Here is a 24,824-nt window from a genome sequence, read left to right as displayed (position 1 = left end):
TAATTGGAGTCTGACGATGTCAGCCGGATCCGGATGTAATCTTAACTCAGGATGGAGCAAAACCGCGGGGGCCTTTACTCCCCGTTTACCCCCTCCCGCCGCGTTATATTATTTTCAGGGAAAATAGTCAGACATCTGGAATGCCGGGTTGACGTATGTCGTTAAATTATTAGCCCAGACATCACAAAGCGAAGTTGATTAAATAATGAGCCCTCGGCTTTGGCCGACCCTGGCTTGGATCTCAAGCCTCTCGGAATCCAGGAAAGGGTTTGGAAATGTTCTGGTTTCTTTGTTTACTTTAGGCTTTTTGTGTGGCTCGAGTGCACAGAAACTGCTCTAACGCTCCAAGGAATTGGGCTGCTCGAGTGCCTTTTTAAAGGTGGCCTCGAAGCACGGTTTAAAGAGACAGTGCACCTCGACGTGACAACAGGTACTGCTCTTCAAAAAGTAAGTCACTGGGTGCAAAGCACTTTGGCACATCTCAGTGCTGTGATACGGCACTGCACCACCATAGGTCGCTGTGTCGGGGAACGGTTTCCAATGTTGCATCCGAAGATGCTCCTGGATTCCCCTCAACGCTGCAGTCTTTATAGAATCATAGAATCATAGAATCATAGAAGTTACAACATGGAAACAGGCCCTTCGGCCCAACATGTCCATGTCGCCCAGTTTATACCACTAAGCTAGTCCCAATTGCCTGCACTTGGCCCATATCCCTCGATACCCATCTTCCCCATGTAACTGTCCAAATGCTTTTTAAAAGACAAAATTGTACCCGCCTCTACTACTGCCTCTGGCAGCTCGTTCCAGACACTCACCACCCTTTGAGTGAAAAAATTGCCCCTCTGGATCCTTTTGTATCTCTCCCCTCTCACCTTAAATCTGTGCCCCCTCGTTATAGACTCCCCTACCTTTGGGAAAAGATTTTGACTATCGACCTTATCTATGCCCCTCATTATTTTATAGACTTCCATAAGATCACCCCTTAACCTCCTACTCTCCAGGGAATAAAGTCCCAGTCTGTCTAACCTCTCCCTGTAAGTCAAACCATCAAGTCCCGGTAGCATCCTAGTAAATCTTTTCTGCACTCTTTCTAGTTTAATAATATCCTTTCTATAATAGGGTGACCAGAACTGTACACAGTACTCCAAGTGTGGCCTCACCAATGCCCTGTACAACTTCAACAAGACATCCCAACTCCTGCATTCAATGTTCTGACCAATGAAACCAAGCATGCTGAATGCCTTCTTCACCACCCTATCCACCTGTGACTCCACTTTCAAGGAGCTATGAATCTGTACTCCTAGATCTCTTTGTTCTATAACTCTCCCCAACGCCCTACCATTAACGGAGTAGGTCCTGGCCCGATTCGATCTACCAAAATGCATCACCTCACATTTATCTAAATTAAACTCCATCTGCCATTCATCGGCCCACTGGCCCAATTTATCAAGATCCCGTTGCAATCCTAGATAACCTTCTTCACTGTCCACAATGCCACCAATCTTGGTGTCATCTGCAAACTTACTAACCATGCCTCCTAAATTCTCATCCAAATCATTAATATAAATAACAAATAACAGCGGACCCAGCACCGATCCCTGAGGCACACCGCTGGACACAGGCATCCAGTTTGAAAAACAACCCTCGACAACCACCCTCTGTCTTCTGCCGTCAAGCCAATTTTGTATCCAATTGGCTACCTCACCTTGGATCCCATGAGATTTAACCTTATGTAACAACCTACCATGCGGTACCTTGTCAAATGCTTTGCTGAAGTCCATGTAGACCACGTCTACTGCACAGCCCTCATCTATCTTCTTGGTTACCCCTTCAAAAAACTCAATCAAATTCGTGAGACATGATTTTCCTCTCACAAAACCATGCTGACTGTTCCTAATTAGTCCCTGCCTCTCCAAATGCCTGTAGATTCTGTCCCTCAGAATACCCTCTAACAACTTACCCACTACAGATGTCAGGCTCACTGGTCTGTAGTTCCCAGGCTTTTCCCTGCCGCCCTTCTTAAACAAAGGCACAACATTTGCTACCCTCCAATCTTCAGGCACCTCACCTGTAGCGGTGGATGATTCAAATATCTCTGCTAGGGGACCCGCAATTTCCTCCCTAACCTCCCATAACGTCCTGGGATACATTTCATCAGGTCCCGGAGATTTATCTACCTTGATGCGCGTTAAGACTTCCAGCACCTCCCTCTCTGTAATATGTACACTCCTCAAGACATCACTATTTATTTCCCCAAGTTCCCTAACATCCATGCCTTTCTCAACCGTAAATACCGATGTGAAATATTCATTCAGGATCTCACCCATCTCTTGTGGTTCCGCACATAGATGACCTTGTTGATCCTTAAGAGGCCCTACTCTCTCCCTAGTTACCCTTTTGCCCTTTATGTATTTGTAGAAGCTCTTTGGATTCACCTTTGCCTGATCTGCCAAAGCAATCTCATATCCCCTTTTTGCCCTCCTGATTTCTCTCTTAACTCTACTCCGGCAATCTCTATACTCTTCAAGGGATCCACTTGATCCCAGCTGCCTATGCATGTCATATGCCTCCTTCTTATTTTTGACTAGTGCCTCAATCTCCCGAGTCATCCAAGGTTCCCTACTTCTACCAGCCTTGCCCTTCACTTTATAAGGAATGTGCTTACCCTGAACCCTGGTTAACACACTTTTGAAAGCCTCCCACTTACCAGACGTCCCTTTGCCTGCCAACAGACTCTCCCAATCAACTTCTGAAAGTTCCTGTCTAATACCATCAAAATTGGCCTTTCCCCAATTTAGAATTTTAACTTTTGGGCCAGACCTATCCTTCTCCATAGCTATCTTAAAACTAATGGAATTATGATCACTGGTCCCAAAGTGATCCCTCACTAACACTTCTGTCACCTGCCCTTCCTTATTTGGGTAGGTCTTCCGGATGAGACGTTAAACCGAGGCCCCATCTGCCCCCCCTCGGGTGGAGGTAAAAGATCCCACGGCCACCATTTCGAAGAAGATCGGGGGAGTTCTCCCCGGTGTCCCGAGGCCAATATTTATCCCTCATTCAACATCACCAAAGCAGATTATCTGGCCATCATCTCGTTGTTGTTTTTGGGATCTTGCTGTGCGCAAAATTGGCTGCTGCGTTTCCTACATTACAGCAGTGGCTACACTTCAAAAGTATTTTATTGGCTGTGAAGCATTTGGGACATCCTGAGGTCATGAAAGGAGGGATATAAATGCTTGGATTTTTGGTAAAGTTTTATCGAGAGGATGAATTTCACCACGGATTTTTTCGTTATACAAACACCTGGGTTGGACTCTGAGTGACCCAACGCAATGTGCCACCTCTTCAAGACACTTGGCTTCTCCTTTCAAGGTCAACTGTTGCGTGCCCCGTTCCTGTGCGGTGGTGCAGGCCGATGTTCCAGACAGATAAAAGCAACGGGGCGGACACCCTGTGTGTGTGTCTCTGCCTCCCTTTCTCTCTCGACTGGGGGACTCGGGTCAGGCCGTTCCCAGACCAGACACACTCAAAGAGTCTCCGCAGATGTTCCCAATCCAGAGGAAGTTTAGATTGGGCTTCCTGCCGGGAGATGAAAGATAAACACTTAGCAGCCCCCAGGTCCGGGATGTTCCACAAGCTTAACAACCATGTGAGACGAGAGCCTTTTTAATCAGGCTTAACTTTAATGAGACCAGAACTAGGCCCCAGGCATTCCACCTCTCCCACGCCCGTCGCTGTTTTGACGATTTACAATTGCAAATAAGAACATTCTAACCACACAACAGTCAACCAGCATCACCCAGGGGACTTGTTACTGATTATTGGTTTAGTTAAAAAACAGCCGTGGTATAACCATTGTCTCATATTTTCCTCTACATATCTAATTACACCATAAAAGCACAGAAGGCCTGTGTGTTTGGCTCTGGTGTAAAAATAATAAGCAAACAGTGAGTGAGTGAGTCAAGTCGCCTTGAGTTTGATGCCTCGCCCCCTTCCCCATCTCTGTGACCTCCTCCAGCCCCTACAACCCTCCGAGATCTCTGCGCTGCTCCAATTCTGGCCTCTCGCGCGTCCCCGATTTTAATCGCTCCACCATTGGCGGCCGTGCCTTCAGCTGCCCAGGCCCTAAGCTCCGGAATTCCCTCCCTAAACCTCTCCGCCTCTCTCTCCTCCTTTAAGACGCATCTGAAAACCTGCCTCTTTGACCAGGCTTTTGGTCACCTGTCCTAATATCTCCTTATGTGGCTCGGTGTCAAATTTTGTTTGATAATCGCTCCTGTGAAGCGCCTTGGGACGTTTTACTATGTTAAAGACGCTATATAAATGCAGGTTGTTGTTGTTGATTTACGAGCGGGTCAATTATTTGGGCTGTGGGGGTTCGATAAATTCCACTGTTGGATCTTTCTTATTATTCAGAAAGCTGGCTGTGTGAACCCTTTGTACTATGTGGGTTTTAGGGGGTTGCCAACCCTCCAGGATTGTCCTGGAGTCTCCAGGAATTAAAGATTAACCTCCTGGACACTGCTGCGAACAGCTCCCGGGAGAAAAATCATCGGGGTGTTAAAAAAAAAAAATTGTGTGGTTATTTTTCATTCCCTTTGAACGCTTTTCGTTTATTAGTTATAAAAATATCGGAGACAGGGGAGAGAGTGCTGTTTGACCGGGCAGGGTGGTTGGCTGTGGGAGGTCACGTGATGAAACCTCCAGGAATACATTCCGCCAGAGTTGGCAACCCATGGCTCAGTGGGGTAACATTCTCGCCTCTGAGTCAGAAGGTCGCGGGTTCACGGTTAAGCGCAAAATCCAGGCGGACACTCCTAGTGCGGTACTGGGGGAGTGCTGCACTGTCGGAGGTGCCGTCTTTCGGATGAGACGCTAAACCGAGGCCCCGTCTGCCCTCTCAGGTGGACGTAAAAGATCCCCACGGCCACCATTTCAAAGGAGAGCAGAGGAGTCCTCCCCCCCCGGTGCCCTGGGGGGCAATATTCATCGCTCAATCACATGATGTCATCGGAGCCCCGATCTGCATATTTAAAGGGGACCCCGCAATTTAAAATTGCAGTCGGTCCGATCGGGGTGGGAGAGGAGTTGGTTAAATCCCTCCCCACTGGCCCCCGTGGCCTGGTTTCTGTCAGACTGGGGGGGCGTGGGGGTTAAAATCGGGGCCATATGCATCAGCTTGGCCCAGTTCCAGCCACTCTTGTCTCTGAGTCAGAATGTTTTGAGTTCAAGTCTCACTCCAGGACTTGGAGATGTTGGGGGTGAGTTTCTGGGTGAGGACCTGCCTCTTGTCCGCTGTTTATCGTTCCAGGTTGACGTTGGTCTCCATTTGGTGGTCACTCGGAGAGTCAGTTTAACACTTGTTTTGTTGACGTCCTGTTAAAACAACACACATTGATCTCAGACGGGCGGTTCAGGGCATTCTGTATCTCTGATTTGCGTCCAACACTCTACCGCCACAGCAGAGACAACAGAAAGAGAGAGAGACAAAACCAGGCAAGCGTTAAGAAACCTGGAATAAAACCAAAAACAATGTCTGAAATGCACAATAGGTCGGTCAGTGTCCAATGCAGGAATCGGCCGGAAACATTGAGCTGTCTTTTCCCTTCCCGAGTCCCGGCGTTCTGACTGTGTATTTCCCACCACTTTCTGTCTCTCCGCAAGATTTATTCAGGCCCGAGGAATCTCGTCCCACTGCGAACTCTGAGCAGGAATACAGTGAGGGAGGGAGAGGGGAGTGTCGGGGGAGGGGGCAGTGTCGGGGGAGGGGGGAGTGTCGGGGGAGGGGGGAGTGTCGGGGGAGGGGGGAATGTCGGGGGAGGGGGGAGTGTCGGGGAGGGGGAGTGTCGGAGGAGGGGGTGTTGGGGGGGAGTCTCGGGGAAGGGATGAGTGTCGGAGGAGGGGATGTGGGGGGAGTCTTGGGGAAGGGATGAGTGTTGGGGGAGGGGGTGTTGGGGGGGAGTCTTGGGGAAGGGATGAGTGTTGGGGGAGGGGGTGTTGGGGGGGAGTCTCGGGGAAGGGATGAGTGTTGGGGGAGGGGGTGTTGGGGGGAGTCTCGGGGAGGGGATGAGTGTCGGGGGAGGGGGTGTTGGGGGGGAGTCTCAGGGAGGGGATGAGTGTCGGAGGACGGGATGTGGGGGGGAGTCTCGGGGAGGGGATGAGTGTCGGAGGAGGGGATGAGTGTCGGGGGAGGGGATGAGTGTCGGAGGAGGGGATGAGTGTCGGGGGAGGGGATGAGTGTCGGAGGAGGGGGGATTGTGGGAGGAGGGGGTTATCGGAGGGGGGAGTGTCGGAGGAGGGGGTGTTGGGGGGGAGTCTCGGGGAGGGGATGAGTGTCGGGGGAGGGGATGAGTGTCGGAGGAGGGGGGATTGTGGGAGGAGGGGGTCATCGGAGGGGGGAGTGTCGGAGGAGGTGTTGGGATGGGGGGAGTGTGGGGGAGGGGGATGTCGGGGGAGGGGGGAATGTCAGCGGCGGGCGGGTTGAACTGAGTGGGAGGGTGGTGCTGACGATCGGGTCAATAGAGAGAAACTATTTCCTCAGGTGGGGGGAATCCAGAACAAGGGGGCATTAAAATTAGAGCCAGGCCGTTCAGGGGTGATGTCAGGAAGCATTTCTTCACACTAAGGGGAGTGGAAATCTGGAACTCTCTCCCCCAAAAAGCTGTTGAGGCTGGGGGTCAATTGAAAATTTCAAACCTGAGATTGATGGATTTTTGTTGGGTGAGGGGATTAGGGGATATGGAACCAAGGCGGGTAAATGGAGTTAAGATACAGATCAGCCATGACCTAATTGAACGGCGGAATAGGCTCGAGGGGCTGAATGGCCTCCTCCTGTTCCTATGTTCCTTCCTATGACCCTTTTCAGAACGAACGAGGCTGACACTCCAGTGCCCCACCGAGGGAGTGCTGCATTGCCGGAGGTGCCATCCTTCGGGATGAGATGTCAAACTCATCTCAACATCGACAACAACAACTTGCATTTATATAGCGCCTTTAAAAAGCCAGAATTGGAGGAGCGCAGAGACCTCGTGAGGGTTGGAGGACTGGAGGAGATCTCAGAGATAGGGATCTCCCATCTTCCTGTTCTGGTGGTTCAGGGGATATTTACGATCCTGCAGTGCGCTTTGAAGGAGAGCAGGGAATTCCCCCTCAAACAAACGCCGCAAAGAAAATAAAAAGCAGAGCAACTGGTCATTCATCTCATCTCATTGTGGGATCTTGCTGTGCGTGAATTGGCTGTTGCTTCCTGCTGTGTAAAAGTAGTCACTGCACTGTAGGGCAAGTCGAGATATGTGAAGAGCATTGAGATGTTTCTGGGAGATGGGATTGAATGACACAGCACAGATGGAGGCCATTTGGCCCACTGTGCCTGTGCCATCTCTTTGAAAGAGTTGTCCAATTAGTCCCACTCCCCCTGCTCTTTCCCCGTAGCCCTGCAAATTTTTCCTTCTCGAGTATATATCCCAATTCCCTTTTGAAAGTTATTCTTGAATCTGCTTCCACCGCCCTTTCAGGCAGCGCATTCCAGATCATCACAACTCGCTGCATAAAAAAATATTGTCCTCATCTCCCCTCTGATTCTTTTGCCAATTATCTTAAATCTGTTTGTCCCCTAGTTACCGACCCTCCCGCCACTGGAAATGGTTTCTCCTTATTTATTCTCCAAAGCCCCTCGTAATTTTGAACCACTCTATTAAATTTCCGTTTCTAAATGTACGGCAGTCGTCAGATCTGGAGCCAAATGTTTTCCAACAGTGTGAGACTCGACCGCAGTCAGGGGGCTTGTGACAAACCAGTCGGTAATGACACTGTCGGAATCTTGCTTTATTTTTTTTTTCCTTTCCTGAGACGTGTCACAAGGAGGTCAGTGTTTGTGCTGGACTGTTTCTAAAGCAAAAATAAGGAATAAATTTCCGTGACGGAAAGGTGTAACAGCGAGTGTGAGAAAGAGCAGGAGAAAGAGAGACACAAATCCAGGGGCAGTGGAGGGAGCTTCAGCGCGAGGTCATGTTCACTGGGGTTAGTTTACAGCGGACAGGGCAGTGGATCAGAGCTGGAGACCTCTTGAATTTCATCTTCAAGGAAACAAATAGTTCCAGCGGGCACTGACGATACCAGCAGGCTGTTAACCGGGGGCACGGCAGATTGACCAAATCTAGTCAGCCGTGGTTCAGTGGGCAGCACTCTCATCTTTCTGAGTTAGCAGGCCATGGGTTCAAATCCCACTCCAGAGACTTGAGCACAAAAATCCAGGCTGACGCTCCCAGTGCGGTACTGAGGGAGTGCTGCACTGTCGGAGGTGCCGTCTTCTGGATGAGACGTTAAACCGAGGCCCCGTCTGCCCTCTCAGGTGGACGTAAAAGATCCCATGGCCGCTATTTCGAAGAAGAGCAGGTGAGTTCTCCCCGGTGTCCTGGGGCCAATATTTATCACTGAAACAGATGATCTGGTCGTTATCTCATTGCTGTTTGTGGGATCTTGCTGTGCGCAAATTGGCCGCTGCGTTTCCTACATTACAACAGTGACTTGACTTCAAAAAAGTACTCGATTGGCTGTAAAGTGCTTCAGGGTGTCCTGAGGTTGTGAACTGCAGTGAGTAAATGCAAGTTCATTCTTTCATTCGCCACGACGAGATTGTCAATCAGGTGATGGGTTGAGGGAGACGGTGGGAGCAGAGCGGGACCGAGAGCTTTGAAACTAGAACTAGGGGGCATAATCTCAGAATAAGGGGCTGCTCTTTCAAAACTGAGATGAGGAGAAACTTCTTCACTCAGAGGGTAGTAGGTCTGTGGAATTTGCTGCCCCAGGAAGCTGTGGAAGCTACATCATTAAATAAATTTAAAACAGAAACAGACAGTTTCCTAGAAGTAAAGGGAATTAGGGGTTACGGGGAGCGGGCAGGAAATTGGACATGAATTTAGATTTGAGGTTAGGATCAGATCAGCCATGATCTTATTGAATGGCGGAGCAGGCTCGAGGGGCCGATTGGCCTACTCCTGCTCCTGTTTCTTATGTTCTTATGTTCTTATGACCTGGGGGGGCAAGACTGAGCCACACGTGGAGCCCCCTACACAACGTTAGACCTGAGGTGAGACATTGAGGCACTTAAAGAGAGAGAAGGAGATATTAATGCGATCGGTACAAAGGAAAGCAGTGAGTTTTGGGGCAGGGCGGGGGTCCAACAGGAAGGGTGAAAGTACTGGGAGTTCAGCGGCTTTGTCTTTCCCACTTGTATCTTCGACCCTGAGATGTCATCTCCTTCCTGTTCCAGTTTGAAATCAATCTCGGCTTTTGGACTCCCCTCGCTGTGGGCGGGGAAGCCCCTCCGCGGCTGAGAGTGGAGACTGTTGCTCGCATCGAGGTCCTGATGGAACAGCGTCATCCCGGAAAAGGCAGGAGGGCGATCCGCGAGAGCGCCGGGGGCTCAGAGGGTGATCTCTGCCTCCTCCTCCCACCCCGACCAACCAACGCCCCCCCTCCTCACTTACTGCCACATAATTTAACCCTTTTACCCCCCCTCCCCCCCGACACTTACCATTGGCCCGGGCCTCTTCGGTTCCATCGCCCGTGGGACTGCTCGGATTGAGGGCAGCGCAGGCTCCAAGCTAAAATGGCGACCGGGGTCCTATTTACATCACCAGGCCCCGATTTCCATACTACGAAGGGCCCCGTCGCCTGAATCAGGCGTGCGCTTTGGACACCCGGCAGTAGGCCCCTTTCAAAATGGCGCCGGATGCATCGCCATCGTCAACAGGAGGGCGAGGCCACCGAACCCCCCATTTCGAGGCCGTTACCAGTGGGCGGAGGGAGTCAAAATCGACCCCATTTTGTCTTAAATGGGCGTAAAAATAATACAGAAATCTCGACTGGTTGAGGCACGGGGGAAGCTTTGCTTCTGTCCCAACATTAGGGGTCGCCAACCCCTCCAGGATTGGCCTGGAGTCTCCAGGAATCGAAGATTAATCTCCAGGACACTGCTGGAAGCAAAAACCCCAGGAGAAAAATCATCGATTGTGTGTGTTTTTTTCCCATTTTCTTTGAGCAATTCTGTTTATGAGTTATAAAAATATTGGAGATGGGATTCCGTCTTTGAGTCTTCTTGCTTCTTCAGAGTTCAGCCGTGGCTCATTGGGCAGCATTCTCGCCCCTGAGTGAGGTAAATCATGGGGTCAAGTCCCCACTCTGGAGACTTGAGCTCGTAATCCACCCCGAGTCCAGTACCGAGGGAGTGCCGCACTGTCGGAGGCGCCGTCTTTTCGGATGAGACGTTAAACCGAGGCCCCGTCTGCCCTCTCAGGTGGACGTAGAAGATCCCACGGCCACTATTTCGGAGAAGAGCAGGGGGAGTTCCCCCACGGTGTCCTGGGGCCAATATTTATCCCTCAACCAACATCAGTAAAACAGATGATCTGGTCATTTTTCTCACTGCTGTTTGTGGGATCTTGCTGTGCGCAATTTGGCTGCCGCGTTTCCTACATCACAACAGTGACTACACTTCAAAAATGAATCATTGACTGGAAAGTGCTTTGGGACGTCCTGAGGTCGTGAAAGGCTCTATATAAATGCAACTCATTCCAGCCCAGAGGACAGAGGGCGAGTACTCGGAAGGACCAGTGGATGCTGCTCTCGAGCTCAGCTAGGAGAAGCAAGAGAGCAGTCTGTTGTCACTCTTACTCCAAATTAACCTCACTCCCAGGACAAACCTTTAATGTTTTTTACGCGCTGGACTAATTTTCCAGTCGTTTGTTGGGTTGAAGGTAATAACTGCCGTAAAATATCACTGACTCAGGGAAAATACAGAGAAACTGTCCCACTCTCCTGCGAGATATCCCATTTATACCAGATGCGCAATCGATTAAAACACAAAGTGGAGGATTCCAGCATTGCTCACACTCAGTCATCAGCCATTTACATTGAAACAGATAAATTGTGTGGGAGGATTGCTCAGACAGACGGTGAACCAGAACCGCTCAGGGCAAAGGTCACCGTCTGTTCAAAACATCAATCAGCAATTGTTCCTTTCGAGATTTTGGCACAAAACAGGCGCCAGAAGTTGCACCCACACCAATCAAAATCTACCTCACTGTCTGATATTGATCGCTGATTGTCTGATATTGATCGCTGATCGTCTGATATTGATCGCTGATTGTCTGTTATTGATCGCTGATTGTCTGATATTGATCGCTGATTGTCTGTTATTGATCGCTGATTGTCTGTTATTGATCGCTGATCGTCTGATATTGATCCCTGATTGTCTGTTATTGATCGCTGATTGTCTGATATTGATCGCTGATTGTCTGTTATTGATCGCTGATCGTCTGATATTGATCGCTGATTGTCTGATATTGATCCCTGATTGTCTGACATTGATTGCTGATTGTCTGTTATTGATCGCTGATTGTCTGTTATTGATCGCTGATCGTCTGATATTGATCGCTGATTGTCTGATATTGATCCCTGATTGTCTGTTATTGATCGCTGATTGTCTGTTATTGATCGCTGATCGTCTGATATTGATCGCTGATTGTCTGATATTGATCCCTGATTGTCTGTTATTGATCGCTGATTGTCTGATATTGATCGCTGATTGTCTGTTATTGATCCTTAATTGTCTGATATTGATCCTTAATTGTCTGATATTGATTGATTGTCTGATATTGATCCCTGATTGTCTGACATTGATCGCTGATTGTCTGACATTGATTGATTGTCTGATATTGATCCCTGATTGTCTGATATTGATCCCTGATTGTCTGATATTGATCCCTGATTGTCTGATATTGATCCCTGATTGTCTGACATTGATCGCTGATTGTCTGACATTGATTGATTGTCTGATATTGATTGATTGTCTGATATCGATCACTGATTGTCTGATTTTGATCCCTGATTGTCTGATATCGATCGCTGATTGTCTGATATTGATCCCTGATTGTCTGATATTGATCCCTGATTGTCTGATATTGATCGCTGATTGTCTGACATTGATTGATTGTCTGATATTGATTGATTGTCTGATATCGATCACTGATTGTCTGATTTTGATCCCTGATTGTCTGATTTTGATCCCTGATTGTCTGATATCGATCGCTGATTGTCTGATATTGATCCCTGATTGTCTGATATTGATCCCTGATTGTCTGATATTGATCCCTGATTGTCTGATTTTGATCCCTGATTGTCTGATATGGGGATTGACAGTCTGCTCTCTGTACGATTACAGTTCAGTGTTGGTTTGTCTGATTGTTGCTGCACTCTGTCACTATCGATGATTTGGGCACATTTCTTACTCGATCAGAATTTGCCTGCACGATTAGCAGTGAAAGTATTATTGATGAACGTGCTGAGTGGTTAAGACTGTGATCTTTAAGCTTCTGGGCTGAGCTGGTAAAGGGATTGAGCTGCTATAATGAGATGCTGAAACAGTCCAATGGACAGCCCAGTGCCAGTGCCAAAGAGCGAAGCAAGGAGTTGTTCTTGCCCCCTGATGCTGGGCAGTCTGCCACCCAGCTGCCAGGCCAGGTGATGGGAGCACACGAGGCGATGTGGGTGCAGTCTGTGGTACCTTGCACCCTGTGGGTGAAGCCTCATACTCTCTCGCTCTGCTTCTCACTGTCCATGGGAACGGAGGGGTAAAAGAAAGAACAAACTTGCATTTATAAAGCGCCTTTCACCACCTCAGGACGTCCCAAAGCACTTTACAGCCAATTAAGTACTTTTTAAAGTCTAGTCACTGTTGTAATGCAGGAAACGCGGCAGCCAATTTGTGCCCAGCAAGATCCCACAACAGCAATATGATAAATGACCAGATAATCTGTTTTTAATGATGTTGGTTGAGGGATAAATACTGGCCCCAGGACACCGGGGAGAACTCCCCTGCTCTTCTTCGAAATAGTGGCCGGGGGATCTTTTACGTCCACCTAAGAGGGCAGACAGGGGCCTCGGTTTAACGTCTCATCCGAAGGACGACACCTCCGACAGTGCAGCACTCCCTCAGTACCGGCACTGGGAGCGTCGGCCTGGTTTATGTGTTCGAGTCTCTAGAGTGGGGGCTTAAACCCACGACCTTCTGACTCGGAGGCGAGAGGGCTACCCACCGAGCGACGGCTGTCCCTCCTGTAGGTGTCCCTCCCGATGTGGGGAGCCTCGGTGAAAGTCCCTGATACAGCAGTGGACTGCAAACTATGAGATGTCTCTGATGTTAACGACTGCAGCCTGAAAGTTAAGGGCCACGGTTGATCCTGGAAGCCAGAGGCAGTGCCCTTCATGCCCTGGTGCGAGGCTCGAGTTGTGGCTGCAGCCGGTGGCCGAGCTCGGTGACGGCCTCCTTGGTGAAGTGAAGATGCTTCAGACATTGGTCCTCGGAGGGGCTCATATCGGGGACGTGCTCCCTGAAGACCCGCTGCGGCTACGGCCTCCAGCACAGTGCCCTCCCCCCTTCCTCCCTCTTGTCCCAGCTGCTTCTGCTCTCTCTTGTCTTCCTTGCTTCTACCCCCCCTCCTCCTCCTCCTCCAGCCCCAAAAAGGCAGCCCAAACCAGACCACCCATGACTGCAGTCGAACTATCTGTGAGGCGGCCAACAAGAGTGCAACACCAGCAAATTCCTGCTCTGTGCAGACAAACTGAACTTTGCAGAGTGATAACACACACCGAGACACGCCCCCAGAAGTTAACCAGCCGCCTGAAATGACAAACCAGCAACTAATCTGTGAGCTCTGCATCATCCCTTTAAATAGAGCTGGCAAAAGTGGTCCTTCCTGCTGGTTAATGCCATGTGTTGCTGGGCGAGTCCAGCACGTGGGGAAGGACCAAAATCGGAAAAGGGACCTGGGAGAAGCACAGGGCCCCCATTTAAATAAAATATTCAACAACAACTTGCATTTATGTAGCGCCTTTAACATGGTAAAGCATCACTTCACAGGAGCGATCATCAAACAAAATTTAACACCGAGCCACAGAATATTAGGACAGGTGACCAAAAGCTTGGTCAAAGAGGTAGGTTTTAAGGAGCGTCTTAAAGAGAGTAGTAGGAGAGGCGGAGAGGTTTAGGGAGGGAATTCCAGAGCTCGGGGCCCAGGCAGCTGGAGGCACGGCCGCCAATGGTGGGGCGATGAGAATCGGGGATGCGCAAGAGGCCAGAATTGGAGGAGCGCAGAGATCTCGGAGGGTCGTAGGGGCTGGAGGAGGTCACAGAGGTAGGGAGGAGGGGCGAGGCCGTGGAGGGATTTGAAAACCAGGAGGAAAATCGAGGCGTGTGAGGTACTTCTGGCCTCCTGACGCCAATGGAGAAGCCTGATCCAATATGGCGTAGTTCCGGCTCGTAATGTGAGCGTGCTTCCTGACTGCCGTCTCAGCGGCTTTTGCGCCCGACAGACGGGCCCGACGCCATCGAGATTCCGGGCCGCTTGTAAACCTCTCCGAGCGAAATAATCGATCGATATTATAAAGATATTTTATTCTTGTTTTAGGAAAGTCGTTCGAGATCACCTATGTCAGACTGAAGTTTCACACCAGCAGGCCGGAGAGTTTTGCCATCTACAAGAGGACGGGGGAGGGCGACCCCTGGGCCCCCTACCAGTATTACAGCGCCTCCTGCCGCCAGACGTACAACACTTCCACCGGGAACTTCCTGCGGCCGGGAGACGAGGAGCGGGTGCCGTTCTGCACCGACGAGTTCAGCGACATCTCCCCGCTGACCGGAGGGAACGTGGCCTTCTCCACCTTGGAAGGGAGGCCCAGCGCCTACAGCTTCGACACCAGTCCCGTGCTGCAGGTAACTAAACCCCCTCCGCCCCCCCCCCCCCCTGCCCTCAGCCCCCCCTCCCCCACCACCACGCGAGGGAGAACGCAGCTGTCAGCCGTGGCTCGGTGGATGGCACTGCCGCCTCCGAGGCAGCAGGTCGTGGGTTCAAGTCCCCTCTCTGGAGACTTGAGCCGATAATCCAGGCCGACACTCCCGGTGCCAGTACTGAGGGAGTGCTGCACTGTCGGAGGTGCCGCCTTTCTGGATGTGACGTTAAACCGAGGCCCCCGTCTGCCTCCTCAGATGGATGTAAAAGATCCCATGGCCACTATTTCGAAGAAGAGCAGGGGGAGTTCTCCCTGGTATCCTGGGGCCAATATTTATCCCTCAACCCAACACCACTAAAAACAGATGGCCTGGTCTTTATGACATTGCTGGTTGTGGGATCTTGCTGTGCGCAAATTGGCTGCATTACAACAGTAGCTACGCTTTCAAAACTACGTCATTGGCTGTAATGTGTTTTAGGATGTCCTGAGGTGGTGAAAGGCACTATATAAATGCATGTTTTTTTCCACAGACGGTCAATATTATTGGTGGATGACAAGTTGCCCGTGAACTCGCCTCTTTCTGACCTGCGTGTCACGAGGTTGCGTTCCTCCCCGTTCACTGCTCCTTCCCTCCCGCCCGTTAGTTCCAGTTGTATAAACCTCTCAATAAAATCAAACCGCGGGGTACTTGGAAAACCTTCTCCGTCCTTGCTGCTGACGGCAGCTCTGCTCTTATCGTTTTCGAACAAGTCGGAGCTGGAGGTATATTTTTTTGGATGTTGGGGGGGCGGTGGGTGGTGGATATTTACGCTCTCAAGCTCCCAATGCTCCTAGTTTATCTCGTTAGGGTTCGGCCTTGGGTCAAAGTGGTGACAGGGCCCAGCGAGGGGTTGCCAACTCTGGTTGGATGCATTCCTGGAGATTTCATCACATGACCTCCTGCCTCCAACCGCACTCCCGCCATTGGTCACCCGACACGTCCAACCTCCTTCCCCCGGCCAATCGGAGAAAGAACGGACTCTTCATTACCTGATTGGATGATTCTTGGCTGTCAGTCAACCAGCCCTCTTTTTACCACCATCTCCAATATTTTTATATCTAATAAACAAAAGTGTTCAAAAAAGATCAAAAAAAAACCACGCACAGTTTTTTTTTAATGCTCCTGGTGATTTTTCCCTCCTGGGTTTTTGCTCCCAGCAGCGTCCTGGAGATTAATCTTCAATTCCTGGAGACTCCAGGCCAATCCTGGAGGGGTTGGCAACCCCCTAAATCACCGGCCATAGGGTCATGGGGTCGTGACCTGCCCCTTGGTAACAAAACAAAAATCTTCATTTTATGATTTGTTTTCATTGGCCGTGTAACAGCGTCAGTGTGTCCTGAACGGTTCTGTGGGAACCTCCCAGACTGTACGAATGTCCCCACCGACCGTGAGAATAATATCCCGGCCCCCTCCCGTCCCCCGAGACACCACAGGCCACACGAGTGATACCTCCCAGGCCCACGGCCTTTACGGATAATAGCGTCCCTGCCCCCGCCCCCCCCCGGGGGCCGGTGAAGAAACAGCTCGGCCCTGTTGTTCCTTTTAGGATTCAATTGTTGATTTATATTTTTGGAATCCATCCAATTCTCGCTGAACCTCCGGCAAAGTTCGGAGGGAGACCACCCAATGGAGGCTCCCCTCTCGGACCATCCTCCCGGGGAACAGGAAGGATCGCAGCCCCGGAGACCGGAGTGGAGATCAGATCCTGCACAATTCCAACCTCCTTCACAGGAGATCGGGAGATTGTAATTTGATGATCAAGCTTCTGTGTGAGATTTGTCACAAGATCATCAGACACTTGCTCACCTCTCCATGGACACGCTGACACACGCACACACACACTGACACACGCACACACACACACTGACACACGCACACGCACACACTGACACACGCACAGACTGACATACACACACACTGACACACGCACACACACACTGACACACGCACACACACACACTGACACACGCACACACACACACTGACACACGCACACACACACTGACACACGCACACACTGACACACGCACACACACACACTGACACACGCACACACTGACACACACACACTCACTGACACACGCACACACTGACACACTGACACACACACACTCACTGACACACGCACACACTGACACACACACACACACTGACACACGCACACACACATTGACACACACACACACTGACACACGCACACACACTGACACATGCACGCACACACTGACACATGCACACACTGACACACGCACACACACTCACTGACACACGCACACACTGACACACACACACTGACACACGCACACACTGACACACTGACAAACACACACACACACACTGACACACGCACACACTGACACACGCACACACACACACTGACACACGCACACACTGACACACACACACACTGACACACACTGACACACGCACACACACACTGACACACACACACACTGACACACACACACACACTGACACACGCACACACACACACACGCACACACTGACACACACACACACTGACACACGCACACACTGACACACTGACACACGCACACACACACTCACTGACACACGCACGCACTGACACACGCACGCACTGACACACGCACGCACTCACTGACACACGCACGCACTGACACACGCACGCACTGACACGCACACAAGCACTCACTGACACACGCACGCACTGACACACACACGCACTCACTGACACACACACACACACTGACACACGCACGCACTGACACACGAACACACAGACACACGTACACACTGACACACGCACACACACACTCACTGACACACGCACACACTGACACACACACGCACTCACTGACACACACACTGACACACGCACGCACTGACACACGCACACACAGACACACGCACACACACACACTGACACACGCACACACACACACTGACACACACACACTGACACACACACACACACGCACACACTGACACACACACACACTGACACACGCACGCACTGACACACACACACACACTGACGCACACACAGACACACGCACACACTGACACACGCACACACTGACACATGCACACACTGACACACGCACACACACACTCACTGACACACGCACGCACTGACACACGCACGCACTGACACACGCACACACTGACACACACACGCACTCACTGACACACGCACGCACTGACACACGCACACACTGACACACACACACTCACTGACACACGCACACACTGACACACTGACACATGCACACACTGACACACGCACACACACTCACTGACACACGCACACACTGACACACACACACTGACACACGCACACACTGACACACTGACAAACACACACACACACACTGACACACGCACACACTGACACACGCACACACACACACTGACACACGCACACACTGACACACACACACACTGACACACACTGACACACGCACACACACACTGACACACACACACACTGACACACACACACACACTGACACACGCACACACACACACACGCACACACTGACACACACACACACTGACACACGCACACACTGACACACTGACACACGCACACACACACTCACTGACACACGCACGCACTGACACACGCACGCACTGACACACGCACGCACTCACTGACACACGCACGCACTGACACACGCACGCACTGACATGCACACAAGCACTCACTGACACACGCACGCACTGACACACACACGCACTCACTGACACACACACACACACTGACACACGCACGCACTGACACACGAACACACAGACACACGTACACACTGACACACGCACACACACACTCACTGACACACGCACACACTGACACACACACGCACTCACTGACACACACACTGACACACGCACGCACTGACACACGCACACACAGACACACGCACACACACACACTGACACACGCACACACACACACTGACACACACACACTGACACACACACACACACGCACACACTGACACACACACACACTGACACACGCACGCACTGACACACACACACACACTGACGCACACACAGACACACGCACACGCACACACTGACACACGCACACACTGACACATGCACACACTGACACACGCACACACACACTCACTGACACACGCACGCACTGACACACGCACGCACTGACACACGCACACACTGACACACACACGCACTCACTGACACACGCACGCACTGACACACGCACACACTGACACACACACACTCACTGACACACGCACACACTGACACACTGACACACACACACACACTGACACACGCACACACACACTGACACACTGACACACGCACACACTGACACACTGACACACACACACTCACTGACACATGCACACACTGACACACACACACACACTGACACACGCACACACACACTGACACACACACACACTGACACACGCACACACACTGACACATGCACGCACACACTGACACATGCACACACTGACACACGCACACACACTCACTGACACACGCACACACTGACACACACACACTGACACACGCACACACTGACACACTGACAAACACACACACACAGACACACGCACACACTGACACACGCACACACACACACACTGACACACGCACACACTGACACACGCACACACTGACACACACACACACACACACACTGACACACGCACACACTGACACACACACACACTGACACACGCACACACACACTGACTCACACACACACTGACACACACACACACACACTGACACACGCACACACACACGCACACACTGACACACACACACACTGACACACGCACACACTGACACACGCACACACTGACACACGCACACACACACTCACTGACACACGCACGCACTGACACACGCACGCACTGACACACGCACGCACTCACTGACACACGCACGCACTGACACACGCACGCACTGACACACACACACGCACTCACTGACACACGCACGCACTGACACACACACGCACTCACTGACACACACACACACACTGACACACGCACGCACTGACACACGAACACACAGACACACGCACACACTGACACACGCACACACACACTCACTGACACACGCACACACTGACACACGCACACACACACACTGACACACGCACACACACACACTGACACACACACACTGACACACACACACACACGCACACACTGACACACACACACACTGACACACGCACGCACTGACACACACACACACACTGACGCACACACAGACACACGCACACGCACACACTGACACACGCACACACTGACACACGCACACACTGACACACGCACACACACACTCACTGACACACGCACGCACTGACACACGCACACACTGACACACACACGCACTCACTGACACACGCACGCACTGACACACGCACGCACTGACACACACACACACGCACTCACTGACACACGCACGCACTGCCACACACACACACTGACACACGCACACACTGACACACGCATGCACTGACACACGCACACGCACACTGACACACGCACGCACTGACACACACACACACTCACACACACTGACACACACGCACTGACACACACACACACACTAACACACACACACTAACACACATATGCACTGACACACGCACACACTGACACACACACGCACTGACACACGCACACACTGACACACGCACACACTGACACACACACGCACTGACACACGCACACACTGATACACGCACACACTGATACACACACACACACACTGACACACGCTGACACTCACACGCACTGACACACACACACACTAACACACACACACACTAACACACACACACTAACACACATATGCACTGACACACACACACACTGACACACACGCACTGACACACGCACACACTGACACACACACGCACTGACACACGCACACACTGACACACGCACACACTGACACACACACGCACTGACACACGCACACACTGATACACGCACACACTGATACACACACACACACACACTGACACACGCTGACACTCACACGCACTGACACACGCACACACTGACACACACACGCACTGACACACACACACACTGACACACACACACATACTGACACACGCACACTGACACACACACTGACACACACACACGCACACACTGACACACACACACACTGACACACGCACGCACTGACACACACACAGACGCACACACAGACACACGCACACACTGACACACGCACACACTGACACACGCACACACTGACACACGCACACACACACTCACTGACACACGCACGCACTGACACACGCACGAACTGACACACGCACGCACTGACACACGCACGCACTGACACACACACACGCACTCACTGACACACGCACGCACTGACACACACACGCACTCACTGACACACGCACACACACACTGACACACGCATGCACTGACACACGCACACACAGACACACGCACACGCACACACTGACACACGCACACACTGACACACGCACACACTGACACACGCACACACACACACTGACACACACACACAGACACACACACACTGACACACACACACACACGCACACACTGACACACACACACACTGACACACGCACGCACTGACACACACACTGACGCACACACAGACACACGCACACGCACACACTGACACACGCACACACACACTCACTGACACACGCACGCACTGACACACGCACGCACTGACACACACACACTGACACACGCACGCACTGACACACACACTGACGCACACACAGACACACGCACACGCACACACTGACACACGCACACACTGACACACACACACACTCACTGACACACGCACGCACTGACACATGCACGCACTGACACACACACGCACTCACTGACACACGCACGCACTGACACACGCACGCACTGACACACACACACGCACGCACTGACACACGCACGCACTGAGACACACACACACACTGACACACGCACGCACTGACACACGCATGCACTGACACACGCACACGCACACTGACACACGCATGCACTGACACACACACACACACTGACACACACACACACTGACACTAACACACACTAACACACATATGCACTGACACACGCACACACTGACACACACGCACTGACACACGCACACACTGACACACACACGCACTGACACACGCACACACTGACACACGCACACACTGACACACACACGCACTGACACACGCACACACTGACACACGCACACACTGACACACACACGCACTCACTGACACACGCACGCACTGACACACGCACGCACTGACACACACACACGCACTCACTGACACACGCACGCACTGACACACACACACACTGACACATGCACGCACTGACACACGCATGCACTGACACACGCACACGCACACTGACACACGCACGCACTGACACACACACACACACTGACACACACACACACTGACACACACACACACTAACACACACTAACACACACTAACACACATATGCACTGACACACGCACACACTGACACACACGCACTGACACACGCACACACTGACACACACACGCACTGACACACGCACGCACTGACACACACACACGCACTCACTGACACACGCACGCACTGACACACACACGCACTCACTGACACACGCACACACACACTGACACACGCATGCACTGACACACGCACACACAGACACACGCACACGCACACACTGACACACGCACACACTGACACACGCACACACTGACACACGCACACACACACTGACACACACACACACAGACACACACACACTGACACACACACACACACACACGCACACACTGACACACACACACACTGACACACGCACGCACTGACACACACACTGACGCACACACAGACACACGCACACGCACACACTGACACACGCACACACACACTCACTGACACACGCACGCACTGACACACGCACGCACTGACACACACACACTGACACACGCACGCACTGACACACACACTGACGCACACACAGACACACGCACACGCACACACTGACACACGCACACACTGACACACACACACACTCACTGACACACGCACGCACTGACACACGCACGCACTGACACACACACGCACTCACTTACACACGCACGCACTGACACACGCACGCACTGACACACACACACGCACGCACTGACACACGCACGCACTGACACACACACACACTGACACACGCACGCACTGACACACGCATGCACTGACACACGCACACGCACACTGACACACGCACGCACTGACACACACACACACACTGACACACACACACACTGACACACACACTAACACACACTAACACACATATGCACTGACACACGCACACACTGACACACACGCACTGACACACGCACACACTGACACACACACGCACTGACACACGCACACACTGACACACGCACACACTGACACACACACGCACTGACACACGCACACACTGACACACGCACACACTGACACACACACGCACTCACTGACACACGCATGCACTGACACATGCACGCACTGACACACACACACGCACTCACTGACACACGCACGCACTGACACACACACACACACTGACACACGCATGCACTGACACACGCACACGCACACTGACACACGCACGCACTGACACACACACACACACTGACACACACACACACTGACACACACACACACTAACACACACTAACACACACTAACACACATATGCACTGACACACGCACACACTGACACACACGCACTGACACACGCACACACTGACACACACACGCACTGACACACGCACACACTGACACACGCACACACTGACACACACACGCACTGACACACGCACACACTGACACACACACGCACTGACACACGCACACACTGACACACGCACACACTGACACACACACGCACTGACACACGCACACACTGACACACACACGCACTGACACACGCACACACTGACACACGCACACACTGACACACACACGCACTGACACACGCACACACTGACACACGCACACACTGACAGACACACGCACACACTGACACACGCACACACTGACACACGCACACACTGACAGACACACGCACACACTGACACACGCACACACTGACAGACACACGCACACACTGACACACGCACACACTGACACACGCACACACACACTGACGCACACACAGACACACGCACACGCACACACTGACACACGCACACACACACTCACTGACACACGCACGCACTGACACACGCACGCACTGACACACACACACTGACACACGCACGCACTGACACACACACTGACGCACACACAGACACACGCACACGCACACACTGACACACGCACACACTGACACACACACACACTCACTGACACACGCACGCACTGACACACGCACGCACTGACACACACACGCACTCACTTACACACGCACGCACTGACACACGCACGCACTGACACACACACACGCACGCACTGACACACGCACGCACTGACACACACACACACTGACACACGCACGCACTGACACACGCATGCACTGACACACGCACACGCACACTGACACACGCACGCACTGACACACACACACACACTGACACACACACACACTGACACACACACTAACACACACTAACACACATATGCACTGACACACGCACACACTGACACACACGCACTGACACACGCACACACTGACACACACACGCACTGACACACGCACACACTGACACACGCACACACTGACACACACACGCACTGACACACGCACACACTGACACACGCACACACTGACACACACACGCACTGACACACACACACGCACTCACTGACACACGCACGCACTGACACACACACACACACTGACACACGCATGCACTGACACACGCACACGCACACTGACACACGCACGCACTGACACACACACACACACTGACACACACACACACTGACACACACACACACTAACACACACTAAC

General features: G+C 51.9%; 1 protein-coding gene across 1 annotated transcript in view; it reads left to right on the top strand.

The window, feature by feature from the left end:
* The window catches only part of LOC137300354 (laminin subunit gamma-3-like), a 66,512-nt gene that overhangs the window by 5,149 nt on the left and 36,539 nt on the right, over nucleotides 1-24,824 (top strand). Inside the window, 1 exon segment of the mRNA XM_067969437.1 lies at nucleotides 14,475-14,779. Within this exon segment, the coding sequence (XP_067825538.1) occupies nucleotides 14,475-14,779 (305 nt within the window).

This window comes from Heptranchias perlo, chromosome 31 (assembly GCF_035084215.1).
Source record: "Heptranchias perlo isolate sHepPer1 chromosome 31, sHepPer1.hap1, whole genome shotgun sequence".
NCBI lineage: Eukaryota > Metazoa > Chordata > Chondrichthyes > Hexanchiformes > Hexanchidae > Heptranchias > Heptranchias perlo.
Note: the sequence above shows the minus strand (reverse complement) of the source record. Positions and strands in the feature narration are given on the sequence as shown.